General features: G+C 60.4%; 1 protein-coding gene across 4 annotated transcripts in view; it reads left to right on the top strand.

Moving 5' to 3' along the window:
- Positions 1-2593: 2593 nt before the first annotated feature.
- ADAMTSL2 (ADAMTS like 2) overlaps positions 2594-25453 on the top strand; it is a 33148-nt gene continuing 10288 nt past the window's right edge. For 2 of the 4 annotated variants that reach the window (XM_055315124.1, XM_055315140.1), the window contains exons 1-11: positions 2594-2794; positions 4511-4601; positions 5156-5298; positions 6138-6213; positions 7303-7405; positions 7909-8054; positions 8192-8315; positions 10851-10931; positions 13203-13378; positions 18293-18641; positions 20176-20548. In XM_055315124.1, the coding sequence (XP_055171099.1) occupies positions 4512-4601; positions 5156-5298; positions 6138-6213; positions 7303-7405; positions 7909-8054; positions 8192-8315; positions 10851-10931; positions 13203-13378; positions 18293-18641; positions 20176-20548 (1661 nt within the window). In that variant the 5' untranslated portion in view covers positions 2594-2794; position 4511. Of the gene's footprint in view, positions 2795-3376; positions 3428-4352; positions 4602-5155; positions 5299-6137; positions 6214-7302; positions 7406-7908; positions 8055-8191; positions 8316-10850; positions 10932-13202; positions 13379-18292; positions 18642-20175; positions 20549-25453 lie in introns of all 4 variants that reach the window. The other 2 variants (XM_055315133.1, XM_055315129.1) reach the window with 2 other exon arrangements.

A 25453-nucleotide genomic window follows, 5' to 3' on the forward strand; every position in this document is an offset into this window, starting at 1 on the left:
AAGGATACTCCTGGGATGAGCGCTCACTCTTACATGTAGCCAGGCCCCCACCCTGAGACTCAGCCTCACCCCAGCCCCTTGGTGTGCAGAGGGCGGCTGTGGTTGCTGGGTCAGGGCTGGGGGGGCAGGGTGGGTGGTCAAGAAGAACCTGGGAGGTGGAGAGAGGCAGATGGTGCGTGAGCCGAGGCCCCATCGCCCCATCCGGTGTCACTTCCAGAACACGGACTCCAAGGTGACATTGTTCAGACTTTCACACGGTGACGGCAGAGCCTCGACCCCAAACGCGGGTCCCTTGTGAGCACGGGCTGGGCTGCGGTCCTGGTTCTGTGTGGTGCAGCCGGCTGGAAGTCTCCTCCTTTGGGCTCCTGCTCCCAGAGCCTGGCCGGGACCCTGTGAGGTGGGTCCTGGGGCACTCGAGGTCGGCTGGCCCAGGAGCTCTACCCTTTCCAGTTCCACACTCAGAGCACCATGAGGCCTTCAGGGAGGTGCTTCCCGCCTATGCTTTATTCATTCTTCACCCCTCCCCAAATTCCTAGGGTCTCTGGGGCCCCCAGAATCTTCCCTGGCTCTTAGGGTCCCCCCCCCCGACATCCCCACGCCACCAGCAGATCAAGCAGCAGCTGCAGCTCTCCTTGAGTCTGGAGCCTGGGGGCTCAGTGAGGTCACGAAGGAGAGAGCCTTGGCAGGTTCCTTGAGGTCGAGGGGGGGTGGGGTGGAAGTGTGGGGGGCCCTGGGTCACACACCTGCAGGAGGTCACGAAGCTGGGGCGGGGAGAGGGGGGGTGGCAGGCCTGGCTCCCAGGCCCTGTCCTTACCGGCTAAGAGAAGGCGCAGGGGGTGTTTATGTCGGTTGGCTCTGGGGTCCCTCCCAAGGGAAACCATTAGTCACCCTGGCGCTGACTGGATGCAGAGCCAGAAATGCCAGGAGTTTGGGGACCGTGCCAGGGGGTGCAGGGCCCTGGCGCTTGGCTGCAGGGGAGGGGATGGTGGCTGAGGCCTCGAGCAAGCACTGGTGTGGTCTGTCACATGTCCATGAGGGGCCAGGGGCTGCGGTGGGGGGCAGGTGACAGGCCCTGCTGTGTCTGTGCTTCTGTGCACCGACCGCAGGGGACAGTGTGGACCTGGGTTCAAGTCTCAATTGCACTGACTATCCCAGCAGCTCGGAGGGGAGCTGAGGTGAACAAGACCCGCCTCTCTCTGATGCTCTGGGGAGCACACACACCTCCTAAGAACCCCACAGATGGAGAGGATATGGTCTGTAAGAGTGGTGGGGTCCCCAGTGTACCACCAACCGGACATGTGACCCGGGCTGTCACTCAATAGTCTCGGAGCCTCAGCCTCTCCATGTGCAAACCAGGGGTGGTAAGGTTGTTGGCCTCGGAGCTCTTGGTGCACAGGTAGGGCAGTGCACGGGGTAGGAGGTGGTGTGGTTTTATGCGTGTTCCTTCTCAGCTCTTCCTGTTGGTGGCCAGATGTAGATCAGAACTTCCCGGGGGGCTGGAATGGCACAACACAGCCAAAGGGGCTCAGCACACGGTCCTGCCCCAGGGAGGACAGAGGCGAGAAGGAGGGTTTTCCAGCTGCTGCTCTGGGCCTATGACACCTGTATAGCAGAGGGGGCGGTGCTCAGATGGCCTTACACGCTGCTTTCGCCCCCACTCTGTGCTCCAGGCAGGGGGCTCGGGGCAGGGGGCTGCTGATGCATAAGGGGAGGGTGCCGGACCTTGCTGCGGTGTACGGCTCGCCAGGACTGGGGTCTGCTGGGCTCCTGGGCAGCTAGAGCGCGTGCTGCTTGCTCCGTCCTCGGCTCCGTCCTCGGCTCCACGCTCTGACTCAGCAGGAACACAGGCCCGGAGCACCACGTCTGGCCCGCCTGGGGCTGCCCAACTGGCCTGGGCCCAGCCAGGCCGCTGTGCCCTGCCAAGCTGGTGCTGAACATCTGCGCAGAGTTCCCCATGTGCCCCCCCCTGCTCCCACAGGCCGTGGCCACTCTGGCTGTCTGGTCAGTAAGCCATGGGCACTTCTGTGCCTTCCCTGGAGCCCCAGGCTGAGCCCTCACTGGATCTCCCTTCATGCCTCCACCTGTGGAGGAATTGGCCTCTCAGGAGAACCTTTCTGAGGCCTCCTGGGTGACCCAGATGTCACCTTTCCCATCTGTGAAATGGGGCGATCAGATTGGACATGGCACATGGCCCGGGACTCCATTCTCGGGTGGGCCAGAGACTGGGGGGTGCCCTTCTTGAGGCAGAAATCGGGCAGGCCTGGGCTGGGGCCTTGGCACCCCCAGTCTCCGCTGTGACCCCAGGCCCACAGCTGCTCTGTCTGGACACCCCAGCACACAGCTCCCGGCGTGAGACCCGGGAAGGCGGCCTCCCCGCTTGTAGCTCTGGGCCGCCGCCGAGGCAGCAGTCAGCAGGCAGCTGGCCGGCCTGGCCGGGCTCCAGAGGCGCGGAGCGGGTTAAAGTGTGCGCCAGGCCGGCCGCGGCGGGCGGGGGAGCAGCCTGGTGGGAAGTGTGAGTTCCTCCCTGTCTGCCTGACAGCTATAAAGGCCGCCCCGCTGCAGAGCCGCCACTGGGCTGCGCGCCTCCCTGGGAACCCCCTCTCGTGGGTGCTCTTTGAAGTGGAGGAGGGAGGCGGCGACGGGGAGGAGGAGGAGGAGGAGGAGGAAGGGAGTGAGGCCGAGCCCTCGGCTCCCTGCACTCTGAGCCTCCCCCTGCTCCGAGCACCTGGCGCTGCCTGCCCACAGCAGCTCTGCCCCCTTCCCCAGGAGGACAACCTGCTGACCCCGGGGCCAGGTAGGCCGCCCCGACCTTCCCACCTCCCACCACAGCCCTCCCCGGGCATGGGGTCAGCTCGGCGTGGGCCGGCAGGGGGGGGGGGCGCAGAGCATCCCCCGGCCCCCTCGGGGGAGCTGTTACATAACAGGAGGAGGGCTCCCAGGGAGGGGTCTCGCCGGGCAGAGCACGGCGAGGGTGGCCCCTCAGCCCCCAGCCTCGGGCGCCTGAAGCTCTTAGCGAGGCGAGCCTCTCCTGCTGGCCGGTGTCTGTTTTTGGACCCCAGGGAGGGATGGATCCCGCGTGAGCCGGACCTGGCCCATGGCCAGCGGTGTCTGGGAGTCTTAATGAAAACCAAGTGTGGGGCCGGCTCAGCACCTGTCTTTAGCCCGGCAGGCAGGAGCTGGGGCACCGATTAGCCAATGGGACCGCTGAGGGGGGCTCCAGGCTTGTGTGAAGCTGGTGGGGGCTGCAGATGGGGGCCCACGGGGGAGGGGTGGCAGACGGGGCGGGAGGTGGCAGCAGGCGGCTGGCAAGGTGGGGGTCTCAAGGACGCTGGCTCCAAACTCGAACTGAGGGTCCTGCTGCCTCGTCCTGGCACAGACATTCTGAAGACGAGTGGAAGTTGCTGGCACAGCTCCTGGAGATCTGCAGGTGCTTGACCTGCAAGGGCTGATGGAGGGGACAGGGGGCAGATTTGGAGGTGGCCTGGGGCTGGCGGGCCTGGCGGGCAGGGGTGGGGGACCTTCACACCTCCTTCCTTGGAATTAGCTGGGCCTACATTTCCTTGGGTCTGGCAACTACTCAGGCCACTTTGCTGTGTGGCTTGGGGCAAGTTGGCTTCCTCCTCTCGTGCCTGACCACTGGGGGACGGGCTGGGTGGCTTCTGAAGCCCCTTCTTGTGCCTTGCTGGCAGGTGACACTCCAGACATGAGACAAGTCCTGGACAGAGGCTTGCTGGGGCCCCCGTGCCTCCCTTCTAGGAGGCAGGCGTCCACACAGGGAAAGCAGATGGGCAAGGCTGAGAGGCCAGGAGGCTGGAGGGTCCCCTTGATCTGACCCCTGGTGGCTGGGGGGTGGTGACAGTGCCCGTGCATTGGGACACAGCCCTGCAGCCCCTGGCTGCCCCCTGGCTCCACACTCTGGGGGCATGAGCTGTGCATCTTGGTTGGGGTGTGAGAGGCCCAGACGCTCAGCTCCCTCAAGGGCAGGGGTAGCGGTGGCCAGGGTGGGGAAGGGCCTGGCAGAGTGGGTGGTGTCCGCGGCCCTTCCAGCAGCCCCACATGGCTGTCAGGGTATCACTCTTCCACGTGGGTGGCAAGCGCCCAGCAGTGAGAATCCCCAGGAGCTCTTGCTCTGACCAGTTCACCCGCTAAGGTGGTAGCCCGAGCTCTGGTGCTTGGCTCCTTCACCTGATGGGTGTGGCCGGGGCCCGCAGCTAGATTCCTCCACAGGCACTCACTCCCTGGGCAGCTTGGTGGTCGGGGCGAGCACCCCTCCCCGTCCTTAGGTGGGGGTGGGTGGGGAAGACAAGGCTCAGCAAACACACCACCACCTGTGGCTCTCGTGCCCATGGCAGGCATCTCTAATCACTCACCGAACTCTCCCATGGGACCACCAAGCAGCCACTAACCATCAATCCCAGATAGCCCCAAGGGCTCTTCCCTAAAGTGGACCCTCGTCGGCTGTCAGAGGAGCTGGGCTTGGCCTCGCAGCAACAGCGGCCTTGCTTCCTAGGATGGATGGTCAACGGCAGCCTTCGCGCTGGGTCTGGGCCCTGCTGGCGGTGGTACTTCTGGCGGGGGATGTGGCATCTACTGGGGCCACGGTGAGTGGGGAGCAGGGTCCCTCACTCAGAGGGGGTGAGGTCGGAGGGGGTGTGGCAGGTGCAGGGCACGTGTCCAGGGAGCCCCGCATGCATTCCCAGGGCCCCGCTCAGGTCCCAGGAGCATGTCTCACAAGCCAGTCCGACCGGCCCCTACGCGGGGACCCTGGCCACTCCAGATCCCTTGCTGACATGCAGGATGAGGTCCGAAGGGCCTGAGTACCCCCTTCTGAGCAAAGGCCTAGAGTGAGGGGTGTGGGTGGTTCTGTAGGACCCAGGACCCAGGCTGCTTGGGAGCAAGGACGTTTAGGTGCAGCCTCAGGCACCCCCTCTTGCCCCCAGAATGCTCCAGATCTCAAGGTTGGGAGGACCCAAGGCCCACGAATTCTGGGGAGCTCCCTCCAAGACCACCCTGGAGATCTGGACCAGGGTGTGGAGCAACCCAGCCGGCAAGCATCCATGGGCTGTGTCCTTCTGACCAGGGCACAGGGGTGGCAGGCCAGTCCTTCCCCAGGGCTCAGCCTTCTTCCAACCCATCTGTGGGGACTTTCACCCAGGACAACAGCCCAACCTCCAACAGCCTGGAGGGGGGCACTGACGCCACTGCCTACTGGTGGGGAGAGTGGACCAAGTGGACGGCGTGCTCCCGCAGCTGTGGGGCCGGGGTGACATCCCAGGAGCGGCACTGCCTGCAGCAGAGGTGCGGGCCTGGGGCAGCAGGTGATGGGGTGAGGGGGGTTCCAGGCTGGGAGAGGTCTTCCTTTGGAGGCAGGACAGGCCAGGTGAGCGACAGTCTTTTCACTGGCCTGTCAGGGCCAAGGTTCCTGATGGGTCCTGGGTGATGGCGACCTGGGTTTCATCCTGCTCCAGGGTGCTGGGGACAGCTCTTTCATGAGAGACCAGGATCCCTTTTTCTTTCTTTCTTTCTTTCTTTCTTTCTTTCTTTCTTTCTTTCTTTCTTTCTTTCTTTCAACAAGCCCTAGACCCAATGTGGGGTTTGAACACATGACCCTGAGATCCAGAGTGGTGTGCTCTACTGACTGAGCCAGCCAGGTGCCCTTTCTTGGGATTTTTTCAATGAAGGGTGAGGTCCTCCCTGGCCTTCTCTTCTGAGGACTTGAGTTGAATAAACACGGAGAAAAACATGATACAGTGGTTACCATTGGACACACCTGGGTTCAAGTCTTGCCTCTGTTGCTCCCTAGCAGTGTGACCTTGGGCAAGCCACTGAATTTCTCAGAACATAGTTTCCTCAGCTGTGGAGTAGAGATGAGGCTGACCTGCCAGTTTGGGGCTGGGACATAGTAAATGTTGTTGGTATCTGTGTATAAAGACCCTGTGCCTTGTGCCAGGGATACAGAGGTGAATTGGATATCTTCCCTCCCCTGGGCTGTGGTGGAGCAGTGGGGGTCAGGAGAATTTTTTCAGGAGGTCAGGAGGGGGGCTTCTGGGGACCCCAGAGGCCATTTGGAGGAGGAACATGGTTGGTGCCTGCAGCTTGTGGCTCCCACCCCCAGCCCAGCCCTTGTCTTCCCACAGGAGGACATCTGTCATGGGTGCTGGGAACAGGACCTGCACAGGCACGTCCAAGCGGTACCAGCTGTGCAGAGTGCAGGTGAGGCCCCACCGGGGGGGGGATGGCAAGCCTTCCCCCAAGCTCTGAGGGATCTTTTTGGGGCCTCCCAGGCCTTCCAGACACTCTGTCCTGGGCCTCCCCCTTATTTCCTGTTGAAGAGAGGATGGTGAGGGGTCCTGGGCTCAGAGCTCCCCTTATGCCTCAGATCAGATCTGTCCTGCCCTCATCGCCCCCCTCCCCCATGTGTGCCACACATGCAGGGGTAAGGACTTGCCTTTATAGCCTCAAGGTGTGAGAACTCTGGCTGCAGCCCCTCTGCTCACAAGTCCTGTGCCAGATGCTCACTGGAACATTGACAGTCACCAGGCATTCCCGTCCCCACTTGTGAGAAGTCCCACTGTGGCCCACTCCAGCTCCCCAGGCACTGGTACCCCCAGCCCCGGCAGGATGGGGCAGCAGACAGTGGCTCTAGCTCTCAATGGGGCCCAGGCCAGTCTGCACCCTGACTTCCAGGCGTGGGACAGAAAGACAGCCAGCCACTGGGGTCTTTATGTCCCTGTGACCCTGCGCCCACGTGGCTATGTCTCTGCGCACGCACAGGGAGTTAGGGCCTGTGTTGGCGTCACTGGATGCTAGTGAGCCCGGGAGGGAGACGTAGTGAGGTTATGGCCCAGCGTGACCAGCTGTGCCCCACTGCCAGGCCTCTCCCCTCCACCCCAGGGGTCCCTCTTCTATGAACTCAAGCCCACCTTCAGTCAATGGGCTGTGTTCCAGACACACGCACAGGTGGGCCTCGGCCCAAGGATGCAGGATGAGCACCGCTGAGGCTGGGTGCCCCCTTCTCTGCCCCCTAGTATGTCTGGGGAGAAGGCTGGGCTGGAGGCAGTATGAAAGGATCCTGCCTGGGACCCAAGGATGGCCAGTGCATGGAGGTCCTTGAGGGATGATAGCTGCCCTTCTGCATGTCCTTGCTCCTTCCAGAGAGCGAGTGGCCCTCAGGGAGAGCGAGAGGCTGCCGCATGGGCCCCGGCCGGGCCATCCCGGCTGCAGCCACTTCCTGCTCAGCCTGGACAAAAATGCCTTTGTCGGGCCGAGTTCCCCTGGAACCTCCCATCTCTCGCCCCGCAGGAGTGTCCGCCGGACGGGAGGAGCTTCCGCGAGGAGCAGTGCATCTCCTTCAACTCCCGCGTGTATGACGGGCGGACACACCAGTGGAAGCCCCTGTACCCTGGTACCAGGCCCTGGGCCACCCTGCGGGGAATCAGAGAGCAGTGGGGGGCCCTCCACACCCTGGAAAGACCCTCGCCCGGCAGCTCCCTCCTGGGGGCAGTGGGAGGGAACGTCCTCGCCCAGGGTGGGCAGGCGGGGAGGCGAAGCCCAGAGGGATGGGTCTTGTCCAAGGTCATAGGCAACAGGGATGGTGAGCTGGTCTCTCCCACTCATGGAGTAAGTGCTGGGGTGCCCAGGACCCATAGCCCAGGGCTGGCAGTTGGCTCAGACCTGCTAAGGAGGGGGAGCTGCCCCGTCCTCACAAGGAGGCAGGGGCTGGACCTCACAGAGCCCAGGCTGGGCCAGATCACTAGCATCTTGTTTTTTTTTATTTTTTATTTTTTTTGCCACTGAGACCCTGGGCAAGTCCTTTGCATGCTCCAGGCCTCGGTGTTCCTATCTGTGCGATGGGCACAGGAACTCTCCCCCACCCCCCACCCTGAGACGGCTCTGTCTCCCCATCAGACGACTATGTCCACATCTCCAGCAAGCCATGTGACCTGCACTGCACCACTGTGGACGGTCAGCGGCAGCTCATGGTCCCCGCCCGCGACGGCACGTCCTGCAAGCTCACCGACCTGCGAGGGGTTTGCGTGTCTGGAAAATGTGAGGTTGTTAAACATTGTAGCAAAAGTCCCACTGGTCTCATTGCACCGACCGCCCCGCCTGTCCACATGTGACAGCGGCGGCCCCCAGGGCCCGGGCCTCAGCGCCCTCCCAGCGGCCCTCTCTGCCTCCCTTCCTGCAGCCCATCGGCTGTGACGGGGTGCTCTTCTCCACCCACACGCTGGACAAGTGTGGCGTCTGCCAGGGGGACGGTAGCAGCTGCACCCATGTGACGGGCAACTATCGCAAAGGGAATGCCCACCTTGGTAAGAGCCCCCTGCGCCCCTCACCCAGGGCCCTGGCAGCTGAGTGCCTCCGTGCGAGATCCGTTCCCTCTCAGGGCCCCCCGTCCTCCTCCCCGTGCCCAGGTGGGCCAGCCAGAGGTTCTGGAGGACCCCCTTTGGCTAGGGGATCATGTCTGACCTTTGCAGCAGCACCCAAAACGGGGAAATAGAGGCACAGGTCCCATCCCCACAGCTGATGTGAGATTTGAGTCTGGGCTTGAGGATTCTGGGGCCTAAGCCCTTGAACCTGAGTCTCAGAGGGCTGAAGGGGCACAGTGGCCAATGCCAGTGCAGAGCTAGTCCCTCCCTTCCTGGGGCAGCGGCATGTCCGTCCACCCAGTGTGCCCGTTTGGCCTGGCTCAGCTAGGGCTGGTGGGGTGTGGTGGGCAGGTAGGGGGTCTGAGCACCCGGCCGGACTTTGCACTCTAGCACTTGGTGTCCAACTGCCTGCATTTCTGGGTCTCCGTAAATCCAACGTGGATTAGCACAGCCCTCAGACTGCGGAAGACAGGGCACTTGAAACCCACAAGGCAGATGGGGAAACCGAGGCCCACCGTGGGATTTCCTGCTCAAGGTTCCCGAGGGAGGCTGGGCATGCCTGGACTCATGGGAGCCACCCGGGATCCAGCTGTCGGGACCCTGGCCGTGTCCTGGAGGTCCCACCCCTGACAGGAGGGGTAATTTAGGAGTTAATGATAGGGCGTGGACGTGGGACCCAGGGATGGACATCCTGGACTGAGCAGGGAGTGTCTGAGACCAAGGGCCCAGGGCAGAGCTGCCCAGGGGGCCTGAAGAACACATGGCTAGCGAGGCAGGGAGGCCAGATCCGGGGGCCTCTCTCTCTGAGCGGCCATGTGCTGTGTTCTGTGGGCTGCACTCAGGCCCCGGAGATGAGGTTCGTGCCCCATGGAACAACCCCTGGGGTGCTGGGGCTGACATTTCCCAGCCTACCTACATTGCCACATCCTTTCTGCATGCGGGGCCAAGGCTTTCACGCCTCAGAACATTGCCGGGCAGATATAGTCACGCGCACCATGTGGTGGGTGTGGAAACAGGGAGGTGAAGACAGGAGTGGGAGGCCAAGCAGCCAGAGGTGGCCGAGGTGGCCAAGCAGGCTCTGGACCCAGACAGCTTGGCTCCGGGCTCTGTGGTCCTAAGCACCGAGCCACACTCGTCCCTGATACACGTGTGCATGCTCACCATGGCGCCAGCCCTGCTCTGTGCAAGAGCTGTTATCAAATGCACAGCAATCTCGTGAGCCAGTTGCGAATTTAAACATGGATGTATTTAAACCTGCACATAGATAAACGACAGTTATGCCGAGTCCTCATTTCCTGCCTGCTTGGCTGCTACTTGTACTGCGGGTGTGCGGCAGAGACACCACCGTGGAGGCAGGCGGGCCCCATGCACCTCTCTCCCCACCTCCCCTCTGCCCCCCTCTGCACCCAGTGTGGCACGCTGGGAGCCTAAGCTCTGCCATTGTGGGGGGCTGACACCCCACGTGAATGCCCCCCAGGCCCCCGCAAAGAGCCTCTTAGCACCCTCTGGCTGGGACGACGAGCTCAGAGCCTTCCTTTGGGGACCTGCAATGCAGCAGGCAGGGTTGGCCTGTAGAGCTGCTCACCCGCGGGCAGGCGCCCAAGGACTCTGCAATGGGTGTCCCCGCCTGCCCCCCCCCCCGTCCCCCAGCAAACCTGATTTCAGAAAGCACTGTCACCATTCTCTCCTGGGAGACTTTTCCATCTTAGGGCTTTTAAAACCTCTCTTCCTCCTCCTCAGACCACCCTCTACCTGCTGCTGGTAGCATCTGTCCCTTTGTCAGAGGTCTGCCCCCTAGACCCTTGATGCCTTTGTTGGGCGTCTCTGTGGAGGTCCCCATGGCTACCTCCCCGCCTTTTGGGATAGGCCCCCAGCTGTACTTCCTCACCCACATCTTCCAATGCAGCCAGTGTTTGATAAAATCCTTATGATGTTGTGATAATACAGGTTTTAAAACAATAATAGTAGTGACCGTGCCATTGGGGGGAGGGAGGCCCCGTGCCATGCGGAAACCTCCCCACATTGCCTAGAGGGGGGGCAGTCGTCCCTGTGCCCAGGTGAGGACCCTGAGTGAGGCCCGAGGGCTCAGGACCACCTCGGTGATAGGTGGCAGAGGCAGAGAAGGACCCAAGTCCGCTTGACCCTAGCAGATTTAAGGTCCCTGTGGCCAATGGTGTCCCTCCGGAGTGGGGGTCAGGTGCTGATGAGCGTCACCCATGACCTTGGTGGGAGAGGGTCATGGAACCAGGTTACCCTGGGTGCGTCCCTGGGCAGCAGCCCAGCCCTCCAGACACATGGGGCTTTTCCACAGGGCTGTGGACTCACGTCTTGAGCTCAGGTGTAGCTGTTGGGAGGTGGGGGTTGGGGGATGCCTCAGTCCCCCCCTCCAACCAGGAGCCACAGGAGGGTAATGACTTCCCAACAGAGAGGTGGTGGCCACAGCCGACTGGCCGCTCACTATCTTATTATCTCCCCCAGGTTACTCTCTGGTGACCCACATCCCGGCTGGCGCCCGAGACATCCAGATCGTGGAGCGGAAGAAGTCTGCGGATGTCCTGGGTATGCGTGTGGGGCCTGAGAGAGGGTGGGCTGCCCCTCGTGGGCTCGTGCTTTTTGTGTGGGGTCAAGCGTATGGGGTTGGAGAAGGGCGCTTGACCCTGGATCCATCCTGCGGGAGAGGGTCGGGCCCTAGAAGCCAGGACTTGACCTGGCTGTGTGTATATGTGTGTTGGGGGGTGTGGTCATGGGGAAGGTGACCTCACCCCCATGTGCAGAAGGACCTATACTGAGAGTTGCTTGACAAAGGAGGGGTAGGTGCTGACAGGTAGTGAGTTCCCTGTCCCTGGAGAGCCTGGTACAGGCAAAAACTGGAGGCACCGGCAGTGGGGTCTCTGGCTCCCCCCAACCCCTGCAGGGTACAAGAGTGAGACTCAGGAGCCGAGAAAGTTGAGTTGGAACAAGAGCACGCAGGTGGCCACTTGGAGGCCACGGGGGATGAGGAGCAGAGGTTAGATTCAGACTCAGGCTTGGTGGCTCTTGGGTGATGTCCTGCCACTGGACAGCTCTGCTGGCAGCGGGACCATGGTTAGTAGGGGTCCTTTGACATGACAATTCTGGACCTACTTGCATAAGTGGCTGAGGCGGTGAGGCCCCGAGTTGGTGACAATTTCTAGAAAGGCTCCCTGTGTAGCTGGAGTGTTGGCCCCGCAACCCCCATGTCTACACCTGCGGGCAGCAGCCTGAGGTCCTCCTGGCTGCGGTAGGTGGGTGTTGAGGCCGATGAACTGCTCTGCCCCTGGCCTCGTCCTGTGGGGGGGTGATGGGCAGGCCAGGGACCCCAGCAGGCAAGCCGGCCCTGCCACCTGGCTCCCCTCCCTGCGTCTCAGGGTGCTGCGTGAGAGCCAGGACTGGTCCCTGTGTGGGGACGCCTTGAGTGGGGTCTCCGAACTCCAGCCCTCATGCCCCCAGGTCTGCACACTCCAGGCCCCAGGCCCCACTGCCCGGGCTTGGGAGCCGGGCCTCTGCCAGGCCGGTGGCTGTGTCCCCTGCTGGGAGGGTGGCGAGGCCAGGAAACACCGTGTTCTCAGAGCCGGCAGCACAGTAATCGCTCTCGAACCAGACGCGTGGAAACGGCAAGGACAGCCTGCGAGCAGCGGGGGAGCCGCAGGAAGGAAGGTCATTACTGTCAGGAAACAGGCTTTGGACGCCAGCCGGGGATTTAACCCTGTGCACATACCTGGCGGCCGGGCCCCACCAGCCGCACCCCGGCACGCGCCCCATGGTGCGCAGCCTGCACAGCCCGGATGGTCGTTCCCGCGACTCTCCGACGTTTCTGTAGCAGACGTGTGTTGCGTGTTGCGTCTGCCTGATAATAAATGAATGGCCCGACTCCCCTGCTCCGATTGCATCAGGAGCTCTGGAAATGGAGCTCGTCCCCGCCCTCAGACCAGTTTCCGGCACTGGCTCTCCGGACAGCCTCCGAAAGGCACGCTGTGGCCGGCTCGGAGCCCGCCTCTTCTCTCCCACCCGCTGCGCCCACGGCCCCCAGCACCTCTGCTCGCCCTCCACAGCCCCAGGGCGGGCCAGCTGCCCCGCACGGCCCCCCCAACCCCCCAGCTCCGGGAGGCTGTTCTGACCTCCGGGGCTGGCAGGGGCTGGGTTGCCGTGGGTTGCACGCACGTTCCTGCTGTCTGGGCGTCATCAGGCTCGGGTCAGGCCCTGGGAGTGGCCGTCCTTCGAAGGTCCTGTGTTCCAAGTGTCCACTCACACCCCGTCTCAATGAGAGGGTGACTAAGCATGTGCCCGGGCTGCCCTCAGCCACGCCTGGGAGAATGGGTTGATGCGGGGGTCAGCCTGGTGGCAGCCGCCACGCCACAGGATGTTAGGGCTTCCAGTGACAGCATGGAGCTGGTCAGCTCAGGGTGGTCCGGCAGGGCCTGCGGAGGCTGTGGGGACGGTGTTCCGGGTCAGTCAGGCCAGGGCTGCAGCGTTGCTCAGCACAGGCCCTGGAGGGACTCTGGGGTCCCCATGTGTGGTCCTTCTACCAAGGTGGGAAGCTGGGGGGGAGGTGTGCAGTTCACCCAGGGTCACACGGTGAGTTTTCAGCAGGGCCGGGTGATGGGAGAGTGTGTCCACACTTTCTGAGCATCCCCAGGCCAATGCTGGACGTGGCAGGATGCCCAACTCCCCAACGACAGGGAGTGTCCCGTCTTGGGGTCCCAGGGCTGAGCTGGCCGTCGCTGCCTGGGTGGGCGCTGCTGGCTGCTCCCTGTCCCTCCGTCCCTGCCCAGTGCGGCCCGCACAGGTGACTGGCTGGCTTTGCCCCTTCAGCTCTCGCGGATGAAGCTGGCTACTATTTCTTCAACGGCAACTTCAAGGTGGACAGCCCCAAGAACTTCAACATCGCGGGCACCGTGGTCAAGTACCGGCGGCCCATGGACGTCTACGAGACGGGCATCGAGTACATTGTGGCGCAGGGGCCCACCAACCAGGGCCTGAACGTCATGGTGGGTGAGCGGGGCCAGCCCTGCAGGGGCCCCGGAGCTTGGGCCACGCGCTGCACGCCCCCCCACCCCACCCTGGTCACTCTCCCGCCCTTGTCTCACAGCCCCGGGTCTCCTTCCTTCCCTTAGTCTCCAAAGCCCACATGTGTGTGACTTCATTCCCAGTCGCTTGTCCAGCCAGCCACCCGCTGTCCCAGCCCTCAGCCCAGGAGTGGGTGCTTTGGTCCAGCACTCGTAGTCATTCGTTCACTCATTCATTTCACTTATTCCCTCATTCATTTGCACTTATTCATTCACTCACTCGTTCATTCTCATTCACTTATTCACTCATTCACTTGTTCATTCATTCACTCATTTATTCATTTATTCCTTCATTTACTCATTGCTCTCTCACTCAGTCATTCCCTCATTCTCACTCATTGACTCATTCATTCTCATTCATCCACTCATTCGTCATTCACTCCCATTCATTCATTCATGCACACATTCCTTTTCACTGATTCATTTATTCACTCATTCATTCATTCATTTAAGATTTTATTTATTTATTCATGAGAGACACAGAGAGAGATGAAGAAAGAGACACAGGCAGAGGGAGAAGCAGGCTTCCTGCGGGCAGCCCGATTTGGGACTCGATCCCGGGACTCTGGGATCACACCTTGAGCTGAAGGCAGACACTTATCCACTGAGCCACCCAGGCATCCCCACTCACTCATTCATTAACTCATTCACTCATTCACTTACTCACAGTTCCTTCATTCACTCATTTATTTACTCATTCCTTCACTCATTCATTCACTGACTCCTTCACTCCTTCCTTCCTTCTTCCCTCCCTTCCTCCCTCCCTTCCTCCCTCCCTTCCTCCCTTCCTTTCTTCCTTCTTCCTTCCCCACTGCTGTTAGTGACCCTGGTGGGACTGCATAGCAGGAAGCTGCAGCCATTGGATCCGCACTAGCCACTGAGGCCAGGAAGCTATTTGGGGGTGCAGGGATGCGGGGATGCAGGCCTCCTCCCCATTGCACAGTTGGGGTGTTTATACCCCCACCTAGTTCCCTGCCCTTGGCCCCATTGACACTGTGGCATTTTTGCCTGGTCCTCAATGTTGGGGAACCTGCCCCTACCCCTCACTGCCCTTCCAGGGTGCTCACGGCTTCTGAGGTGGGGGGGTGCAGGGAGTTGAGCAGAGGGCAGGAGAGAGTTTGAGCCTGCTGTGTCAGCTTGCCGGGACACAGCTGGTGTCTAGAAATGAGAGCCATCGCCACTCGGTGCCCCAGTGCTGAGAAAACAGAAGAGGACTTGTCAGTGAAAGCAGGTGATATCCAGATGGGCAGTTCTGATGTTTTCCAGGGTCTGTGGACCCAACCCCCCCACCCCACCTGACTGATTTGATTTCAATTCTACCATTCGTATCCTCACTCTGTGGAGGAAAACCCTGGGCACATGGAGCCTGTGACTTGCCCCTGCTGGGGCTGCTACATGGCAGGTCAGCTGGTGCCAGAGCCAGCTGTTTGTTTAAGTGCTAGGCTGGAGGGGTCTCTAACTGGGAGGGGGGCGCCCCCTCCCCACATTGCTTCTTGGCTGAAGAGCCTCCTTGGATGGCCCCAGAACCTAATGGGGGCCACATACCTCTCCACCTTCCCTTGGAGCTGCCCCTGAGGCACACCAGCTGCCTGGCTTCAGCGTCCCAGGACCCAGACTCCTGGACAGAGGACAGTGTGATGCAGGGTTTGGGGTATGGTCTCAGGAGAGGCAGCTGGGGTTGGGGCTCTCCGGAGGGCCGGGGGGCCAGACTAGACAGAGGGAGATGTGGAGCGGTATGGCCAGAACCTCAGCTGATCCCCTGGGAGCTCTGGGGTTGCAATAGCCCCTCAGAGTCCTCTCCAGTTGAGGCAGAGAGGCAGAGCCTAGTTGCTGGAAGCCACAGGGCTGGGTGTGACTCTGGGAGAGGCAGTTCTCTTCAGCTGAGGATGACTCCTGGGGCAGGTCTCTCTGGGAACTGTCCACAGAGCATTCCAGGCTGCTCGTGGAAGGGCGGGGACTGGAGGCAACCATTGGCTTTGTATCACGAGTTTACCTTGGCGGGAAGAGCTCCTCTAGAGTTCTGGTTGGCTTCTTCCCAGGGAGCCTCACGGAGAAGGCTGGTGGGATGAACAAAAGTTCGTCAGGGGGCTGCAACCCAATCACATTACTTGCCTCCTCCACTGGTCACTCTAGGTTCCCCTCTGCTAGTCTAGGTGGCTTACCTGGCCAGGTAAGCTCACCTGAGGGGTCTGGGCTCCGGGGCTCCAGACTCTGCCCCATTCTTATCCAGTTACCATCGAAAATGGGCAGGCAGATACCAGGAGATGCCCCAGGGGGAAAGCAGGTAATCAAATATATTCCCCAGGGTTGACACGTCCCTACACACGCCTGGTGGTCAGGGTCAATTCCCCTGCCAGGGCGGTCACTCTTGCTACTCTCCTGACACAGGCACCCAAGTGGACCAGGGGACAATCAGAGCCGAGAGTTTAATGAAATTCTTGCCATGTCTCCTGGTGCAAGTGTTCCCCGTCTGGCAAGCAGGACCTGTGGACCTGCAGACCCTAGAGCCACAGGGACCAGAAACCCCAAATGCTCCCTGGGGACCTGGGAAGGATCGCCACAGCAACTTCCATTTTGTGGTTCCCAGAGCCACATGGCCTGCCCACTGGGGCCCCCATACTGTGTCAGGGTGATTCGTCATGGTTGTGTCATGGAGGGTGCCCTGGCGCCTCGTCCTCACACAGTGCTGCTGTCTGCAAGCCATACCACCGCTTTACTGCGTGCTGTCCCGTCAGGCTGGCGGTTTCTGTGTGGGGCAGTCAAGGGTGGGTCCAGCAGATCTCATGGTCACGTGCCTGCGGTGGCCCCTCCTTTGCTATAAAGTGGGTCTCTTTGGCCAACGCAATGTCATGTGGTATCCTGTCTCGGTGGATCAAATGCCCTGTGAGCCCTTGGGTCTGAGGCCCAGCTGGACTTCCAGTGGTGGAAGTAGCTAGAGCAGCCTTGGCCCACACCCTGGGGCCTGTGCAGAGATTCCAGCATCACCTGCATGGCTGTTCCATTCATGTACCCACTGTGCCATCAATGGGTGGACTGATGGTGGAGGCTGGCCTCTGCCGACAAGCTCAGTACCCCTCTCATGGGGGATGCTCCCTGCTGTGCTTTAACATGTGACACAAGTGGGGAGTTGGGGGTGGTTGACACTGCCCTAGGACTAAACTGCAAACAGGGACTGTTGTCCATCCCAGGGGAATAGAAACTGCCTCTACCCAGTAGGGGTGGGAAAGATCGTATTTGCCACGTTGGTGGCCATGTGTGGTCAACTTGAGGTCATGTTAATCTGCCCTGGAAAAAATGTTTATCTGGAGCTCCCACGCCATTGGGTTTGGAGGGGCTCCTTGTCACCCTCCTGGATCTATCTTGCTTATATAGCAGCCAAACTGTTGAGTTAGGTGTGGGGCATGGGGGTTACCACCTCCCATCCTTCAGGTCACCAGGACTGACACTAATCTCTGTAATTTCCCCAGGATGCAATACTGTTTTTGATTTACTCTCTTGGTTGGGGTGGGGGTCAGGGGTCGGGACCATAGGCTTGCATTTAGCTCCCCCGTGATGGTCGCCCCTCCCCTACAGGTTGAGGAGCCAGCTGCCACTGTGCACGTGGGAGCTGGTCAAGTTTTGCGTCCAGTGCACATACTGCGAGCCAGACCTGGGCTGTAGTTGGGCTGCTATTTGTCACCCACATGCTGTCTCACTAATGGGGTGCGTGACAATGCTCTAGGTCCCTGACGGGCAGTGACAACCTAAACCCTGACTACCAGATGTCCACCCATTTCTCCAGTGAACAGTTAACCAGGTCAATGACTATGTCGATTCTGGGGGAGAAAAACTAGGGGAATCATTACCATATAAACTTGTTGTGGCTTCTTCTTCCCAGGGACCTGGCCGTTCCATCATTCAGTGGATTGTGGGTCTGGATGCTGACCCAGGAAATCGGGTGGGGCGGTGAATTTTCTGGGGCAGCTGCCCTCCGCCCCTGAATATCCACCCTTGATTTCTTTTGATCTTACAGATGGAGAGGTGCCTTTTCTGGGCCCATCTATATGTCCCCTGGGGTCCTTTGTCCTATGGGCCGTGTGCAGAGGTCTCTGTGGGTCAGGCTTCCTGGCTACCACGTCAGCCCCCTGGGTTCTGATGATCTTGGGGAGCCTGGTTCTATGACAGCTTGTTCTGGCATCTGTCTGGCCTGGTGATACTTAATGGTGTCCCTCCAAGTGTCCTTCTGAGTGATGCTACTGCTTCCTCTTGGGCACATTTCCTTTCACTTTGGTGAATAGAATGTCCTCCAGGGGGTCCTGCCAGAAACGGTCACCTGGTGGGGTTTGCAGTCTCTCCTTACACTCCCATTATCTGCCATGGCTTTATCCTTCACTTAGTGTTGGCTCCCTTTCTCCAAACTTCCAAGAACCACCCTGGTGGCATGTTGGCACTTTGTCCCAGAGTTACCCCTGTGGGATTTCTGACTCGTGGTGAGAAGAAAATGCAGATTGGTTTGAGTCAGCTTTATTACTTGTAAAACATCCTCTTCATGCCCGCCGTGGCCTGTGCCCAGGGTGGACACCTTCCTCCACCCCCTCCCTGGGCATGCTCCTACTCACCAGGCTTCAGATGCGGGCTGCCCTAAGAGGTGAGGTGCAGCATGAGTGGAGGCCCCGTTCTTTGGCCAAGGCTGAGTCCCTGGGAAGGAAGGACTCAGCTGTGCACCACGGCTGGGACTGCCTCTTGCAGCTCGGGACAAAAGTGTGTCTTCCCTCTAGGGGCTGGTGGGTGACGAACCTCGGCAGCCACCCCAGGCTTGTGCGGAAGGGGTGGGGTTCCACTTCTTCTCCTCCCCAGGTATGGAACCAGAACGGCAAAAGCCCCTCCATCACCTTTGAGTACACGCTGCTGCAGCCGCCGCACACCCACCGCATCCAACCGGTCTACTACAGCTTCTCCGAGCCCACCTCCGAGAGCGCAGAGAGCCAGGAGCTGGATGGGGCCGCATTGCTGGGCTTCCTTCAGCACAACACCTCCTTCTACAGCCAGGCCTCCTCTGAGCAGCTGGGCCTGGACAACCGGCTATTCGGCCACCTGGGCCCGGGGATCGAGCTGGGTCTGAGCAAGGGCCAGGAGACCAACGAGGTGTGCGAGCAGGCCGGTGGCCGGGCCTGTGAGGGACCCCCCAGAGGCAAGGGCTTCCGAGGTAACCAGGAAGGACGGGATGGGGCAGGGGCTTCCTAGGGAGACGGGCCCTGGGCAAGGGGTCTTCGGTCTCCTGCAGCCTGCAGATGAGGCTTGCAGACGGGGCTGATCAGAGGCTTGCAACGTGCAGCTTCGGGGACAGGGCCAGTGCCACCACTTCACATACGTGCTGTTTCTCATCTGTTCTTTGAGGCGGGCACAGTTGTCCTCATTTCAGTTGCGGAGGCTAAGGCTTAGATGTGGGCTTTCCCATATCCATAGATGAACTGGGAGTCGAACCCAGGACAGTCTGACCTTCCAGCCCGTGCACTTGTTCATTTGGTAGAGACAGACAGCACACCAAGGTGTGGCCAGTGATCTGGAAGGGGGTGACCGGTCAGCGAGGGGGCATGGGAGGACCTCGGGTCCTCAGAGAGGGTGGCCCTGACCTGAGGGCTTGGGAACACTTGAGGCTGTGGGTGAGGGGTGGGATGAAAGAGAGAGCCAGTGAGAGCCAGCCTGGGCAGGGCAGGGTTCAGGGAAACAACGGGAGGCATAGCCAGAGATGTAGGGGTGAGTTAGGGTCCCCGAGAGCCACACCAGTAGCTTGGCCGTGTTCCTAAGGCCCATGCAGTGGCTTGCCAGGGTTGGTCTGGACCATGCCTCCAATTTTTTTTTTTAAGATTTTATTTATTGATTGATTGGAGACACAGAGAGAGAGATAGAGGCAGAGACACAGGCAGAGGGAGAAGCAGGCTCCATGCAGGGAGTCGGATGTCGGACTCGATCCTGGATCTCCAGGATCACACCCCTGGCTGAAGGTGGTGCTAAACCTCTGAGCCACCGGGGCTGTCCACATGCCTCCAATTTTTAAGACCCCGAGAGTCTTCAAGTAAAAAACACTTTAGGAGTTGTTTTAGTGCCCTGGGGCTGCTGTATCAAACCACCCCAAACAGGGAGGCTCCCCACAGCTGGAAACTCATCTCTCCCAGTTATGGAGGCCAAAAGTCCAAAATCAAGGTGTCAGGTGTCAGCAGGCCCACATTCCCTCTGGAGGCTGTGGGTGGTGGCAGGCAGAGGGGGGTCTTTCCTGCTTCTCCTGGTTCCTGGGGGCCCCAGCCTCTGCACTTCCGTGGTCACATGCCTTCTCCTCTGTGTCTGTCACATGCACTCTCCTTCTTATAGGGACAACAGCTGTTGGATATAGTACCCCCCCGCCCCGCCCACAAATCCATGATGACTCAACTCTAGATCCTTAACTACCTTTACCAGGATCCCATTTCAAATAAGCTCACATTCTGATGAGGTTCAGGGCAGGCATGAGTTTTGAGGGGACCCTATTCAATCCGATTTCCCTGCAAGAGATAGTCCAGGCCGGTGGGCACACCACCACGTGGTGGTCTGTGTCCTCTCCCTGTGCAGAAACCTGCCTCTGGGAACGTCCCAGTTCAGGTCTTTGCTGCCAGCCACCCTGTGTGCCCGCCCCCACCCCCACGGGCAGCCCTGGCGCCCACACAGGGGAGCATCTGAGAGTGAGCCACCTGTCTCCCTCGTAGACGGCAATGCCACAGGGACGGCTCTCACGGGGGACAAGGATGAACAACAGGTGGATAAACGTCTCACCTCCCAGCGGCTCCTCTCTGCCAACGTCATCTCTGATCAGCTCCTGGGCGCAGGCTCTGACTCCAGAGAACTCCCCTTCAATGAGACGGGTAACAGCATCTTTGCGCAGGGCGCCCCAAGGCGCTCCCCGGCCGAGAGCCTCTACGTGGACTATGAGGAGAATGAGGAAGCGGGGGCTTATCTGCTCAATGGGTCCTACCTGGAGCTGAGCAGTGACAGAGTCACCAACTCCTCCTCGGAGGCCCCGTTCCCCAATGCCAGCTCCAGCCTCCCTGCCTTGGCTGGCAACAGGACACACAAGGCCAGGTAGGAGATGCTTCTGCTGCCCTGTCAGGGCTGCTGGGGCAGGCCTGGGGTGGGGGACAGGCCCGACCCCACTCCTGCCCCAGGCCCCAACCCTGGGTCTGAGTAGAGAGCTCAAAAGCCTGGGGTTTAGTGACTTCTTGCCACAAGTTTGGCTGAGCATCGTGTGTGGCTCTGACACCGGTTCAGGGGGAGGAGGAGGTGAACGGTTCCTAGTGCTCATCATGAGCCCAGCTCGGCCGAGCATCCACATGTGTGGGAACAACCCCCCTTAGTGGTAGGGCAGTTACGGGGGCATGGAAGGGGTCAGAGAGCCTGAGGCCTGGGTTCCCAGTCTGGATGGTCACCGTACACAAGCTGCCGAGCGTGACATGGGCGCTCCAGGCTGCTCATTGAGTGCACAGTGGCTCAGGCCTGACTTCACTGAGGGCCAGACAGGAGGTGGGGAAGGGTCCACTGGGGTCCTCGGGCAGGGCCAGAGCCCAGAGTCAGGCACTGGGAATAAGGCCTTCTGCTTCTGGGGCTGGAGCTGCCTCCAGGATGGGTCGAGTAAGGGGCTACCTGGGGCTAGGTGTCCAGAGCCAGAGATACACCTGGGGACACCTGGACAGTCACATCTGGAGATGCCTAAACAGTTATACCTGGAGATGCCTGGACAGTCACACCTGGGGAAACCTTGTCAGCTACACCTGGAGATGCCTGGACAGTCACACCTGGGGACTCCTGGACAGTTACACCTGGAGATGCCTGGACAGTCACATCTAGGGATGCCTGGACAGTCACACCTGGGGAAACTTTGTCAGCCACACCTGGAGATGCCTGGACCGTTACACCTGGGGACACCTGGACAGTCACACCTGGGGATGCTTGGACAGTCACACCTGGGGATACCTTGTCAGCCACACCTGGAGATGCCTGGACAGTCACACCTGGGGACACTTGGACAGTACACCTGGGGATGCTTGGACAGTCACACCTGGGGACACCTGGACAGTCACACCTGGGGACACCTTGTCAGCCACACCTGGAGATGCCTGGACAGTCACACCTGGGGACAGTTGGACAGTCACACCAAGGGACACCTGGACAGTCACACCTGGAGATACCTTGTCAGCCCCCTGGAGACACCTGGACAGTCACTCCCGGTGACACTTGGACAGCCACACCTGGAGACACCTTGTCAGCCACACCTGGAGATGTCTGGACAGTCACATCTGCGGACACCTGGACAGTCACACGTGAGGACACCTGGACAGTCACAGCTGGCTCTGGGTGGGAGGCACTTGGGAGCAGGGTGGCCCCAGGCCTGCCACCATCCCTACTAGGGGAGAATCCCTGGTGACAAATCCCTTGGGCCAATGACAGCCACTATGGAGGTCCCTGCACTGTTCCCCAGAAGCTCAGGGGGCAGTTAGACTGCTTCCAGCAGAGCGAGTCACACTGAGCAGCCACTGGTGGGGGGTGGGGGCTAGAGGTGGGAAGGACTCAATGGTTCTTGTTTTGTCTTTGAAGACCCATCTGAACTCCTTGACTTTAGACACCAAACATGAATGGAGCCATAGGCGGGCTGAGGATGCTTGGGACCCTGGGTCACTGGGTTTAAAAGAAGGTTTGGGCATCCCTCATAAGGTGAGGTGGTTGGGGTGACCCTCTCACCCTTGAGCCGGGGACAAGAATGGTGAAGCGCCCCCCCACCCCAGTCTACCAGGGTGCCTGATCCTTCTCTAAAGCTGCTTTCTAGAGGCCCCTAGTCACAGGGGACAGCTGGGGTGTCAGGCTCCCCGGGTATATCTGGGACGCCTCTTACAGTCTCTGGGTGGAATTCTTTGCAAATGTGGACCCAGTGAAGCTCTGGAAGCTTCTGTGGCTGCCCTTCCACCAGGGCTATCTGCTCACCTGTCCAGCGGCCCAAAGGCTTTCAGGGTGTAGGGTCTGGGGGGCATGTGGGACCCAGCGGCTGGGAAGGGTGGCAGGCTTTGCTTCTAGGTGCAGGTCAGAGCCTGAGAGCAGGATTCACGGGCAAAGGACCAGTGTTCACATTGGGCCCGCACTTGCTGGTGTGACCAAGCCAGTTATGGAATGCTCTGCACCTGGTCCCTGCATCCTTGGCCTGGTCCCTTCTCAGCTCCAGGACTGCCCAGAGGATGACAGTCTATCCCAAATGGAAGCACTGAGTGGGGACTCAGCAGATAGAACCCTCAGTAGGACCTGAACCTCCATGTTGGGGTGGGGCCTCTTGCAGATGCCCCAGAAGCTCGGTGTCCCTCTCGGAGTGGCTTGATCAAGGTGTCCCAGAGGCTCTGCTGCTTCAGGTGGCTTACAGCAGTGTGGACACAGTTCAGGAAGGGGCATCAGGAGACCCGGGGCACCATCCCAACTTTCTGAGTGACTCACACATGTCTCCTACCCACTCTGAGCTTCAGTTTGAGTCCCTGAGAGTGAGGCCAAGAGGATGCCACAGGGTCCACCGGTCCCACAGCCCTAGGATTCCCAGGCCAGATCACCCACAAGCTTTGGGGTCCTTAAGCCACATTTGAAAACATCTCTCCTGCCCCCACCCCAGCCGACTCTCACCCCACTCCTCAGCGCCCCCCCAGGCCCCCCTCGGCTGCAGGAATCAATACAATTATTGATTGTCCACACTCAGAAAGCCCTGGCGGGCGTGGGGAGAGATGGGGCGGTCCCCCCCCCCCCCCGCCATCAAAGGATGCTGCTGAGGAGAGACCAAAGATGGTTTTTGGAGATAAAGGGCCCAGGGAGGCGGCGGGGAAGCCACCAGGCCAAAATAGCCGGCGGCGCGTCTCACTGTCCAAACACAGGAAGTCGCGTCTGCTCAGGGAGAGGCCAAAATCAAAGGGGCGGCCCAGAAAGGAAAGGTTATTTTCATCTCTTCAGAGCGGCCTCAAACAATCACGGGAGGCCCCCGGTCACCAGAGGCAGACGCTGGGAACCGGCCTGGAGACGGGGAGACACAGGAGCGCTCTCAATCTCTCTCTCTCTCCCACCCCTGGAGAGGGAGAGGGGAAGAACAGCAAAGAGGCCTTGCTGGTTTATTTGCAAACCAGCAAGGTCGGTTGTGGCCAACCGAGACTCTCCTGGCCTGATTGTCGGACCCTCGAGCCCCACCGAGTCTGGCTGAGACGGGTGCTCTCTTCCTTCCAAAAAGGAGGCTCTAGAGGGCTGGTGGCCCCCAGATTCTGTGAGATTCCGTGGGTGTTTTCCTCCTGGGTGCTGGCTCCTTCCAAGAACCGAAGCTGGCAGGAGTTGCATTGTTGTGCAAATATGGGCTGGTTTTTTCGAGAGGGGCTCTGCTGGGCATGACGTGGAAGAGTGAGGTGTGGGCAGCCCCTCCAGAAATACCTTTTGTGCTTAAACCCCGAAGGGTTATTTTGAACCAGGCCGCGTGCGCGCTCTCCCGAGTCGGGAATGAGTCACGCAGCCTGCTGGCTGAGGAGTACGTAATTAGTTGAAGATGGCGCAGCTTTCCCATGGGTGGGGCGGTGGGACATGGGTGGGATCTTTGCATCTCTTTTTGTTCTTGGGGAGAATTTAAAGCCGGGGAAAGGAGGGTGGGGGACCCTATCGGTGAGTTGCGTTTCCCAGATCAGACATTAGGTCGTAGGCTTCTGGGCCCTTTCTCCCCAGGAGGCCTTGCATGGGGTTGCTGGGTGCTCTCCCGGGTTTCTTACGGGTCCTCTGCTGTGAGATGACAAGGTCTTGGGGGCTTGGGAGAGCCCCATTCAAGAGTTTCTCCCCACTCTTAAGGAGGAGGGAGGGGGAACCTTCCTCTTACCTCCGAAATCTGCAAAAGCGAGGGGCTGGCTCTTGGTTGTGAAGCCACCAGGTCAGGGGCTCAGTGGCTTCGAGTGGCCCTAAAACTGGCCACCACCAGCTCAGGGCCTGTTCCCCGGCCCCTGCTTCCTCCTCCTCAGCCCCCCACCCCCCTCCCATGCCCTGGGTTATGTGGCACGTCAGTAGATTCATTACTTAAGGCCGTGGGTGGATTATTTCCTGGTTCTCAGAGTGAGATGAACCGCGGCTCCTCCATGTATGAAGCCCCTGGGAGGGGAGAGAGCTCTCAGTTGAATCCAAACCAATGTCTTGGCCACACAGTCGCCTGGAAAGCCCTTCAGCATGTACACCCTGGGACACTTGCTCAGCCGAGGTGGCCACAGGTCCCCAGGAAGGGACGCGTGCCTGTGCCCACAAGGACACCCCATGAAAGGGTATAGCAGCCGTGGGTGGTTGCCAGTCAGCCCCTTGGGAAGCGACATGGGGCAGTGGGGCAGGGTCGGGAGTCAGAGGGACGCCAGGGGCAGGGTGGGGGGCTGAATGGTGTGCCTTTGGCCAGGCCATCGCCCCACGTCCGCTTCCGGGGGGGACCCCCTCCAAGCCCCGGTGGCTGCATCTCAGAGCAGATCCTGGGGCTCCAGGAGGCACTGCCGCTGCCGCCACTGCTTCCCTCCTCCCCTGCTGGGTCCAAACCCAGCCTGCTCGCTGGATACTGAGGCTGGGCCCCAGCACACCAACTGGTTCAAAGAAGCAAACAGTCCTAACAATAGTTGGCTTCAGCCACCCGGGCTCCGGCCAAGAATCATAGCTGGTTGCTGGCGCCGAACCAGCCTGCTTTCCCCTGCACAACAGCCATCGCAGACCTGGGCAGAGGCGTCTGGAGGGGACCAGCCACTCCCCTGTCTGCAGCTGAGCTTTGCTGTTTTGATACTTGGAGGCTGAATGGCTAGCGTCCTCATTGAAGCAAGAGAGAATTCTGGCACATTCTCAGCATGGAAGGTGCCTTCTGAGGTCCCTGCTGGGGGAGTAGAGCAAAGGAAAGCACTCGCCTGGGGCCAGGAGGCAACAGTGGGAACCCGGCGTGTGTGCGGGGAGCCGTTGCAACACCAGTGAGCC

This window comes from Nyctereutes procyonoides, unplaced genomic scaffold (genome assembly GCF_905146905.1).
Source record: "Nyctereutes procyonoides isolate TBG_1078 unplaced genomic scaffold, NYPRO_anot_genome, whole genome shotgun sequence".
NCBI classification, from domain to species: domain Eukaryota; kingdom Metazoa; phylum Chordata; class Mammalia; order Carnivora; family Canidae; genus Nyctereutes; species Nyctereutes procyonoides.